The 12,135-nt window shown below is 39.3% G+C and overlaps 1 protein-coding gene across 5 annotated transcripts in view; it reads left to right on the top strand.

Moving 5' to 3' along the window:
* Positions 1 to 12,135, top strand: part of prkg1b (protein kinase cGMP-dependent 1b) — a 157,200-nt gene that overhangs the window by 10,117 nt on the left and 134,948 nt on the right. For 3 of the 5 annotated variants that reach the window (XM_046356761.1, XM_046356762.1, XM_046356765.1), the window contains exon 1: positions 7,235 to 7,843. The exons of the other annotated variants lie outside the window; for them this stretch is intronic. In XM_046356761.1, the coding sequence (XP_046212717.1) occupies positions 7,539 to 7,843 (305 nt within the window). In that variant the 5' untranslated portion in view covers positions 7,235 to 7,538. Of the gene's footprint in view, positions 1 to 7,234; positions 7,844 to 12,135 lie in introns of those variants that run through there. 5 annotated transcript variants of the gene reach the window in all.

A 12,135-nucleotide genomic window follows, 5' to 3' on the forward strand; every position in this document is an offset into this window, starting at 1 on the left:
GTCCGAGATACTGTTGTGAAGAAGTTTAAAGCCGGATTTGGATAAAAAAAATATTTCCCAAGCTTTAAACATCCCAAGGAGCACTGTGCAAGCGATAATATTGAAATGGAAGGGGTATCAGACCACTGCAAATCTACCAAGACCTGGCCGTCCCTCTAAACTTTCAGCTCATACAAGGAGAAGACTGATCAGAGATGCAGCCAAGAGGACCATGATCACTCTGGATGAACTGCAGAGATCTACAGCTGAGGTGGGAGACTCTGTCCATAGGATAACAATCAGTCGTATATTGCACAAATCTGGCCTTTATGGAAGAGTGGCAAGAAGAAAGCCATTTCTTAAAGATATCCATAAAAAGTGTCGTTTAAAGTTTGCCACAAGCCACCTGGGAGACACACCAAACATGTGGAAGAAGGTGCTCTGGTCAGATGAAACCAAAATTGAACTTTTTGGCAACAATGCAAAACGTTGTTTGGCGTAAAAGAAACACAGCTCATCACCCTGAACACACTATCCCCACTGTCAAACATGGTGGTGGCAGCATCATGGTTTGGGCTTGCTTTTCTTCAGCAGGGACAGGGAAGATGGTTCAAATTGATGGGAAGATGGATGGAGCCAAATACAGGACCATTCTGGAAGAAAACCTGATGGAGTCTGCAAAAGACCTAAGACTGGGACGGAGATTTGTCTTCCAACAAGACAATGATCCAAAACATAAAGCAAAATCTACAATGGAATGGTTCAAAAATAAACATATCCAGGTGTTAGAATGGCCAAGTCAAAGTCCAGACCTGAATCCAATCGAGAATCTGTGGAAAGAACTGAAAACTGCTGTTCACAAATGCTCTCCATCCAACCTCACTGAGCTCGAGCTGTTTTGCAAGGAGGAATGGGGAAAAAAATCATTCTCTTGATGTGCAAAACTGATAGACATACCCCAAGCAACTTACAGCTGTAATCGCAGCAAAAGGTGGCGCTACAAAGTATTAACTTAAGGGTGCTGAATAATTTTACACGCCCAATTTTTCAGGTTTTGATTTGTTAAAAAAGTTTGAAATATCTAATAAATGTCGTTCCACTTCATGATTGTGTCCCACTTGTTGTTGATTCTTCACAAAAAAATACATGTTTTATATCTTTGTTTGAAGCCTGAAATGTGGCAAAAGGTCGCAAAGTTCAAGGGGGCCGAATACTTTCGCAAGGCACTGTAGCCTAGTGGTTAGCGTGTTGGGCAAGTAACCGAAAGGTTGCTGGCTCGACTCACCAAGCTGACAAGGTAAAAATCTGTTGTTCTGCCCCTGAACAAGGCAGTTAATCAACTGTTCCCCAGTAGGCTGTCATTGTAAATAAGAATTTGTTCTTAACTGACTGCCTAGTTAAATAAAGGGTATTTGTTTTACACTTCAATGTCAAGTCTTTCATTTAATACCTTTTTGTTATTGTGCATCATTTTGTTTGGAGACACCAGAAGGGCTGGAGCCTGAGTAGCAGCGAGAAGTTGGAAGCACTGCTTGCAGGATTTGTGCAGGGTTCGTGGACGTCTTTGCCACATGAGACTGCTGGTGAACCTGTATGGTCCAGTACTCTGTGGATATTGGTAATGCAGCACCTATCTGTTTGTGGCCACATACCAGGGCTGGGCTCCCTGCCCTAATCGATAGATTAAGGCTTAATGAATATATGTAAATCGACTGATTTTCTTCTATGAACTGTAACTCGGTAAAATCTTTGAAATTGTTGCATGTTGCGTTTTATATTTTTGTTCAGTACAGTTATTTTAACAGCCAGTTAATCCAATAGCAAAAAATGCAAGATACATGTTTCAGAAGTTCCCATGGAATGTAAATTACAGTACATGACACTGTTTTCACATTAGGCCAAACACTTGCCCTACTCATCAAAATTGACCGGTCAACAATTGGAAATCATGTGTGGTAGACACCGTTTCACAATCAAAAATACTGAAACAAATTAAATGATTGAAAGAAACCTAACGTTTAGCAGGTCCTAGTTTGCATCAAGCCTGTCTTGACCATAGGTTCTCATTGACATCGCAGTAATGTCCTCATTTTTCATGCATCTGGGGAAAAACCTTTTGGCATGCTGAATCCAAGACTGACATAGGTCTGGATTGATGTAATTACAGTGTCACGCTCATGGGGATGGCCATCATACACCTTTCACCTATATTGAAATAATTTATTGTATTGTACTTATTACTGTAGTGGTCCAGTGCGGGCACAGTTTCTGAGAGCATGTCACTAGCAACACAGTTTCTGAGAGCATGTCACTAGCAACACAGTTTCTGAGAGCATGTCACTAGCAACACAGTTTCTGAGAGCATGTCACTAGCAACACAGTTTCTGAGAACATGTCATTAGCAACACAGTTTCTGAGAGCATGTCACTAGCAACACAGTTTCTGAGAGCATGTCATTAGCAAGTTGTGGGTCCGATTCATACTGGGGTCACATACAAAAATGTGTGGATACTGTTGTCACTTTGGATAAAAGCACCTGCAATTTCAGTAAAGCAGTGTAACTCCAGGAACTTCATTTTGGATACATGTTGACTTTACAAAGGATGCATTTGTTGTATACAGTATTTGTTATATAGAGTACTTTACTTTTTTATATAAAGTACTATACTTTTCATAATAGTCCTCATCAAACCAGTTTAACATCTATAGGGATACCAAACGGTTAACTGATTATTAATTTAGAGCAGTCGGATCAAGTAATAGTAAAATGTATTTTAACAGATGAGAAGACAATCATGTCTAAAGTACTGTGACAATTGCATTGTGAAAAGCAATGACTTTATATGAACATGTATTGCAAAGTGAAACACTCATTAAGTTTGGTGAACAAGTGACTGTAGGATTTTGTGTTATACTTAGTCAATAAAAAATGTGCTTGGAGTTTTGAAACTGCCTTTTTGATGATCTGTTTTGAGGTTTGTACTAAGTGGGATGAAAATGTACCACATACTGTACTGTTGCAATTTTCAACAAAGTGATTGGGGGGTGTAAATCCCAAATGTATATACATTTGAAACATTTGTTAATGATCTATTACTGCTGCTTGTCTGGCTTTGTAGTAAGGCCTAAGTAGGATTCTGGGCTGTGTGTGCTATGAGTTGGTCACAGGATGGAGCTGTAGACCCTAGTCAGAATCGTGTCCTTATTTGGCATCACCATTTACATTACATTTAAGTCATTTAGCAGACGCTCTTATCCAGAGCGACTTACAACCATTTCAATAAGTAAGATAAGCTACCAAATGAAGCTTGGGTTAAAAGCGATTAGGAAAAATATCATCCTAAACTCAAGGGAACAATGATAACACGGAAAGAATGGTCTCATTGATGTCAAATAGAGCCATAAGAGAGATTGTTATTTTGATTTGTACTTTCTCAGTTTCCGGGACTTGTCACAGACATTAGCTCAAACGCAATGATCTATCCAAACTATTAATCAGTGTTTGCAATACCATTATTCCGTTATACTGCCAGCCTTGGTCTGCGTTCAATAATTCCATGATGATACATACCATCCCTTACAACAACAAAAAAGATTGCAGTTTTGAAACTGCAGTAAAAATGCAGTAACTGCAGTCGACTGTTGTCACATGGAATGACACTGGAGAGACGAAGCAGGTACGGGGAGTCAAACATTTGAATATAGAACGGACATGGAACGAAATACCAGCTGTGGTATTTTGGACCCAGTAAGTGTAGCATACTGCAATGTACTGCAGTTATACTGCACTCTAACAGCAATCTTTTTTCGTAAGGGATGAAGTGGGCTACATGTCCCAAATGATTGAACTTGTAATATGTTAAATATTATCCACTTACTAGCGACCCTCAGGATCAACCACATGGATGTGACAGAGGAAAGATAAGGAAACTAATAATGGAATGGAAGGATGCCAAATGTTAGCAACAAATGGAAAAAGTGACAGTTAAAGATTTGTTGTGATATTAGTGGCTTGATTGAACCATATTATGCAGTAAATGTGTGGTGATTGGTTGAAAATACGAGCCCTCTTTTTGCAATGGGTCAGTTTAATGCGATAATATTCTGATGATTTGTTTGTTTTATGTGGAAATAGTGCAGTGATTAGTCAAATTTGCAATCTCTTGTACGTATAATATGCAGGAATTGTTGATTTTAGCAAAGATTGTACGTTCGCAGAATCCCGGAGGGGGTGGTTACCGATAGTGGCTAATATTTAACATGATAAAAATAGTTTAAAAAGTCTTTGTTGAAATGAACATGTTCTAGCGTGCAGAAAGGTTATTTGTCTCGACTGTCACGCTGCATCTCCAAGATTCATCCCTGACAGTCATAAGGCCATACAATTTGTATTCTGCTTAACCACACAGCATTTCATATACTTCCCTGTGAAAAAAGGGCACTCATAGCCTATCCGTCATGTTGACATGATTCAGTTTTCCATCTCTATGACTGGTTTCACTTTAGTCTCCAGCGATCATACGGAAAAAATGAAACAAAATTATAGTTGTTATTACAGTCCCATTCTCCAAACAGATTACTCATTGACCTAGCTCTTATCAATTACACATTACAGTGCATGGATAATGGTGTTTATTTATATCGGAAATAGTAGATGTTTTTCCACTTGGAACCGACAGGTGCTCAACCTTACATCATGGTTTCCTCCAGAAGTTGAAATTGTTACTTTTTTGGCTCTGCATGAAAGTTGAAAATACCTCATTTTTGAAAAAGAACGTTTTTTTTCGAATTTCTGGATGTTGAAAATACTTATTTTCCGGGTGTTGGAAAGACGTCTTTATGGACATCATTGTTTCTATGGCCAAATTGCAACCATACATGCATTCACTTCCACTGAGCATACCAAACATTAGGAACACCTTAACATTGAGTTGCACCCCTCAGAACAGCCTCAATTCTTCGGGGGGTGGACTCTACAAGGTATCGAAAACGTTCCACATGGATGCTGGCCCCTGTTGACTCCAATGCTTCTGTCAATTATGTCAAGTTGGCATGGGTGATGGACCGTTCTTGATACACACGGAAAGTTGTTGAGCATGAAAAAACCAGCAGCGTTGGTTGCAGTTCTTGACACAAACCAGTGCGCCTGGCACCTACTACCATACCCAGTTCAAAGGCACTTAAATACTTTGACTTGCCAATTCACCATCTGAATGGCACACATACACAATCCAGGACTCAATTGTCTCGAGGCTTAAAAATCCTTATTTAACTGTCTCCTCCCCTTCATCTAAACTGATTTTGAAGTGGATTTAACATGTTATGTCACTAAGGGATCATAACTTTCACCTGGATTCACCTGGTCAGTCTATGTTCATGTCAAAGACCAGGTGTTCTTAATGTTTTGTATACTCTGTGTATATCGACATGTCAATGAAGAAAGCATGATATCACATTCAATATTATGAAATTAAAATCAAATTTAAAAAATGGAGCAAACTAAAGTTCGCAGTAAGGAATATTTTATTATCCAGACCTATAGAATAAAATTACAGAAACATTCTCAATAACGGTTACAAAACGTTTTTCTTGCTATGACTGTGATGTGTGGTTGTTTATCTACCTTACCTGAATGTACTGACTGTAAGTCACTCAGGGTAAGAGCACCTGTTGAGTAAAAATAATGTAAATATAAAACAAACACTTACAAAGCATGCTGGAAACTTTTCTAATGTTCCCAGGCCCAAACGAGTACAATTTTGATCGGTCTGGAACAGACCAAATCTGAACAATTCATAGATGTCTGAACTGCATGAACTGCATAGTACAGTACGGCACAGTTCAGTACAGTAAAGCAGGGCTTCCCAAACTTGGTCCTGGGGCTCCCCCATGGGTGCGCGTTTTGTTTTTTACCCTAGCACTTCACAGCTAATCCAAATAACCAACTCATCATCAAGCTTTGAGTATTTGAATCAGTTTTGTAGTTCTAGGGCAAAAAACAAAACGTGCACCCAGGTGGGGCCCTAGGACCGAGTTTGGGAAACACTGTTCAACAAAGCTGTGGTATAAAATACATTATTATGTATTATACAGCAGATGGGTCTAATCTTGAATATTGATTGGTTAAAACCATGTTCCAGCTGGCCTCTATTCCACAAGTTACCACCGGCTACATTTATTACATTAAAATGACTATTAACCCTGTTCCATCTGACTGCACAATCCACTGTCTCATTAGCCCAGCCAGGCAATTTATAAACTTGATCTCCACTATATTATCTTGTATTTCTTTTAGACTAACATGTAGTTTCAAACCAAAGCTAATTTGCAGTCTTAGCAGCATCAGTTTGAAGTTATTGTGTTAGCTGTGTTGTTGGCTAGCTCATCGAAACAACAGTGTCCTTACGAGAGAGCACATTTTCTATGCCAGCTGAAATTACGCATCATTAGCTCATTGTTATGGATGTATCCACATAAATGTCACTAGAAAACGGCTTAAACAAATGAAAATACTTTGTTCTTATTCTGGCTGCACTGTTTGATGTGACTGTAAGTTAGCCGTAGTTGGCTAGCTAGCAAGCAAGGGATAAGAACGTTTCCATCCAGTATGCCAATAGAACATTTAGAATGAAGGAACGTCCATAGATACAGAACAAAGAGACTTGGGTTGCGTCTCTGGCAACTGAACCGATAGAACCCTAGATTTGTGTGGTGACTATATCTTGTGAAAGGATGACGTAGTATGAATAAATTCATCAAAATAACGTTTTTAATTGAAATGTTTAAATCATTATTTTAATATGTTGGTAACCTATTGTAGAAAAGTGATAATGCCTTCGAAGCCGGTGTTTGGTGGATATATTGACACAGTTTTCTGGCCCTCGACTTCATTTTGCAAACACTGCTTCTCCGGCATTATCACTTAACTATACTGTGCTGTATGTACTCTACTGTACTGAACTATACTTTACTCTACTGTGCTCTTACTGTACTTTTCTTTACTGTACTGTAATGTACTGTACTCTGCTGTTTTAAACTGTACAGTGCTGGCCAAACTTGTGAAACACAGATGTGCATGATTGATTAAAATCTGAAACAGGCTGGTCGGACCAGAAACAATCTGAACCATTTACAGACGTTGAACTCAAGGCCGGTCTGGACTGCACCAAAAAAATATTGAAAAAAAGACATCCAGTCTGGATAGGACAAAAAAAAAACGTCCAAAAGACATCTGCGTCGGTCCGTGCATACTGGGTTATTACACTCGTGGGATGGATGATTGTGCTTCGGCATCCTGCGAGCGCTGACGCTCACTCTGGGTACTGACGTATGTGAGCAATAAAATGAAACGTATTGCTCGTCACATTTGACCAACCTTTAATTTGAAACTCACCTGAGAGCTTCAAATCAAGCGCAAGAATTGTTCTGCCCAAAATCTGGAGCAAGTATTCAATTTGTGTAGTGGCACTGAACCGGGAGGTTGCCTTCCATATCTGTGCATCATTCATATCATTCGCAAAGTTTGCTGCGCTCTTGTGATCCTGACTTCTCTGGAAACTATGGGGACTCTACGCGATCTCCAATACGCACTACAAGAGAAGATTGAGGAGTTGCGACAACGAGACGCGCTAATTGACGAACTGGAGCTGGAATTGGATCAAAAGGACGAATTGATACAAAAGCTTCAAAATGAACTGGATAAATACCGATCCGTTATCAAACCGGCGACGCAACAAGTCCACAAGGCAAGCGTACTACAGGAGCAGCACAGGACCAAGAGACAGGCGATATCAGGAGAGCCCACTGCCTTTGACATTCATGAACTCAGTCACGTCACTCTTCCATTCTACCCCAAGAGTCCACAGTAGGTGTCATATGTCCATCTTTGTTCATTGTTCATTCGTCTCTTACTTGTGTGCTTACGACTGTGCGTCATAATTTATATCACCATGTCCCTGTTAGAGTAAGAGTCAACTGGTACCAAAAGTGAATCCCATGAAAGCAACATTGATGTCTAGTAAGCTAATTGAATGTCAACACCATGGCTTTAGATTTGCCTGTGTTTGCATTTGCAATGAGGTACGTGTGTGTGTGTGTCTTATGGCAATATGATATCAGGTAGCCACTAAATATTTGCATAATGGATGCTAGTTGTGCAGTGACAAGCATGGTTTGTGCATACACCTAGCTGAGTATATACGATAAAACTAGCCTTCCCTCAAGCCTCAACATAAACATTTGTTTTACTTGAGTTTGACACCATTATGGAGAGTCAGTAAACCCCAATCATTCACATCCATTCAACATTTTACATGTTGCAGTAATAATCAGCCTGTGACAGCATACACCTGACATTTCTAATTTACTTGTTGCTCAAACCCACATTAATCCAGAAGTGTTTAGAAACATAAACTATTCTTATTTACAATAAAAGTGACTCCAAAATGACACAATACATTATTAATTATGATTCATTTTTTTGGGGAACAAAATAATCTGAAACAACTAAAACAAACTGCAAATGTATCCAACAAGTTTGTAGTCACAAACATGATGTAGTCATTACTTGCTAAGACTATGGTACCAAACACTAAACTTTCTACTTTAATAATAAAGAGGAGTGGGGGGCCCGGTGCACAACTGAGCAAAAGGACAAGTATTTGGAAACAGAAACAGACGCCTCACAAGTCCTCAACTTGCAGCTTCATGAAATAGTACCCGCAAAACACCAATCTCAACGTCAACCGTGAAGAAGTGACTCCGGGATGCTGGCCTTCTAGGCAGAGTTGCAAAGAAAAAGCCATATCTGAGACTGGCCAATAAAAAAAGATTAAGATGGGCAAAAGAACAAAGACACTGGACTGAGGAACTCTCCCTAGAAGGCCAGCATCCCGGAGTCGCCTCTTCCCTGTTGATGTTGAGAATAGTGTTTTGCCGGTACTATTTAATGAAGCTGCCAGTTGAGGACTTGTGAGGTGTCTGTTTCTGAATCTAGACACTAATGTACTTGTCCTCTTGCTCAGATGTGCACTGTGGCCTCCCACTCCTCTTTCTATTCTGGTTAGAGCCCGTTTGCGCTGTTCTGTGAAGGGAGTAGTACACGGCGTTGTATGAGATCTTCAGTTTCTTGGCAATTTATCACATGGAATAGCCTTCATTTCTCAGAACAAGAACAGACTGACGAGTTTCAGAAAAAAAGTTATTTGTTTCTGGCCACTTTGAGCCTGTAATCAAACCCAGAAATACTGATGCTCCAGAGGCCAGTTTTATTGCTTCTTTAATCAGGACAACAGTTTCCAGCTGTGCTAACATGAGTCTAAAAGGGTTTTCTAATGATCAATTAGCTTTTTAAAATGATACACTTGGATTAGCTAACACAACGTGTCATTGGAACACAGGAGTGATGGTTGCTGATAATGGGCCTCTGTAGATATTCCATAAAAAATCTGCCGTTTCCAGCTACAATCTGCCGTTTCCAGCTACAATTTTTAACAATGTCTACACTGTACTTCTGATCAATTTGATGTTATTTTAAAAGACAAATGTGCTTTTCTTTCAAAAACAAGGACATTTCTAAGTGACTCCAAACTTTTGAACGGTTGTGAGTGTGTAAGTGATATATATATATATATATATATTATATATATTTTTTTTCTTCCATTTTTTTTAAAATATATTTTTTATTATTCTTTATTTATTCAGGGTCAACCCATTGAGACCAGGGTTTCATTCTCAAGGGTGCCCTGATCACAGTAATACAGCAATCAATGCAATGTAAAAATAAAAATTCAGCACAACACAACATTAAAGAAAAATAGTTACATTCCTCCGCTACTAGGTCCTCAATCAACACTTTAAATTCCCCGAGTGGCACCAGAACATCCCATTGCAATTCCTTTTGCACAGTTTCAGTGTAAGAGATACAATATCTGCATAAAACGAAAACATGTGGAAACAATTAGGTTAGGAAGTAGAGTATTGTGAAAATATATATATTTAAAAAAATACATGTATTTGTTAATCCCTTCAGAGTACAGAACATAACTTTCTATTACAGCACTTTGTTTGTCAAAGCTCAAAGGAGAAAGATTTCTTATGTGGAGTCAGTCATTTTGTGTCTCCCAGCTGGCTTTGCATTTTGATACAATCTAAGGCCTATGTAATCCACTGTCAAGATAGACGGTTTGTTTCAGCAAAACGAATAGGTTCTCTCCCTCTCGCCAATATTGTATGTGTGTGTGTGTGTGTGTGTGGGTGGTAGGGGGATATTCCCATGGAATGGATTTCTGTGAGGATGTTCATATCTATGAAACAATGTTGTGTTATTTTACCGCCTCTAAAAGCTTTATCTCACTAGTGGATCTACGGTCATACTTCTTCCATCACCACTTTTATCCAGTGTTTTGATCACAGCAGCAATATTATAATAATTGTTAGGAACTCCATGTGGGCACTGATGTGACATTATTTCAATTACATCTCATGCATGCCTTGGAAACTATATTTCTGAAACTAAAACCCCAAAACTAGCCATTAGAACGAGCTACTTCTGACTAATTCCACAATAATGGAATTACGCTAAGACTTCTACTTTTCACTTCAAAATGTATGCCAAACAAAAACAAACTATACAAATCTATGCTCATGGACTACTTTTAATGACTTACACAGAACATTTGACCCAAAAACTTTTACTGGAAGAAATGTGCAGATGAAAAGTTTGGTAGCAGAATTAAGGTCAAATCTCCCTCAGCTTTTTTATGCGGCCATATTTTCCAAAAACTCTGTTAAATATATGCTCCGAATTAAGATTCAAAGATGACTGCACTGCAGAAAGGATCAAATCAAATGTTATTGGTCACACATACATGGTTAGCAATGTTATTGCGAGTGTAGCGAAATGCTTTTAGTGTAGCGAAATGCTTGTGCAAAGTTTCCTAAGGACTAGAAGCGAGGCAGCCCTCTGTCAGCACCATCTTGTTCTCATAGGGGGTGTCAGTTTGATATGACATCTTTAGTTTAAAAAAATCTAATTTGGTTATTTAACTTCAGTAAGTTAAGTGGATTTACACCCGGTAACAAAATTACATCATGGGTCCCTACACAGAAATGAATAATTATAGATATGTCATTCTCTTAATTTTATTTGTCACATGCGCCAATTACAACAGTTGTAGACTTTACCGTGAAATTCTTACTTATGAGCCCTTCCCAACAATGCATGTATCCTGAATCGGTAGACAAAGGTAGAAATATGCAATATCATTCTTTGCATATGGGTATTATTCTACATGCTGGCTATTATTCTAATGATCTCCGCCCCAAACAAGACCACATTTGGTCAGTCCGGACCAAATCTGAACCAATCATAGATGTCTATGTTTCACAAGTTTGGACATCACAGTAGAGCATAGTATAGTTCAGTACAGTACAGAAGAGTAAAGTATAGTTCAGTATAGTAGAGTACAATACATTGTAATGTACTCTAGAGTGCTCTACTGTACTGTACTCTACTGCAGTGGTTCCCAACCTTTTTCGGTTAATGTACTACCAAGTACATTTTGCTCTGCCCAGAGTACCCCCTCATGTGCATTTTACCAGTAAGTCTATGGTCTCTTCTCAAGTACCCCCTGTGGATAGGCCAAGTACCCCTGGTTGGGAAACACTGCGCTACTGTGCTTCACTGCACTGTACTGTGCTGTCCAATCTTGAGAAACAGACGTCTATGATTGGTTCAGATTTGGTCTGGTCACCAATCATGGACGTTTATGCTTAGGCCAAATCAATGCCCCCAATAATCTAAGTTGCTAGACATTAAGTCCGGTCTGAACCAGCCAAGAAAACGACGTCTGTGGACGTTGAAATCAAGGCCATGGTGGACTGACCACATTTCAACATCTATGGACGTCCGACGTCCAATGTTGGTTGGTGCTCAGTGGGTGCGGATGCTGGTTACAGTAAATGGAAAGAGAGTGGGCTCTTCGGGAGTTGTCAGTAAGAGCCGGGAGAGGTATCTCTGGAGAGAGAGAAGAGAAAGGCAGAGAGCGAGAGAGAGAGGGGTTGTCCAGACTAGTGTCGTCACGATACCAGAATTTTTACTTCGATACCAGGTTTAGTATTACTTAACTCGATACCATCATGATACTCAATACCAAA

The sequence above is a fragment of the Oncorhynchus gorbuscha genome, linkage group LG07, assembly GCF_021184085.1.
Source record: "Oncorhynchus gorbuscha isolate QuinsamMale2020 ecotype Even-year linkage group LG07, OgorEven_v1.0, whole genome shotgun sequence".
Classification (NCBI taxonomy): Eukaryota; Metazoa; Chordata; class Actinopteri; order Salmoniformes; family Salmonidae; genus Oncorhynchus; species Oncorhynchus gorbuscha.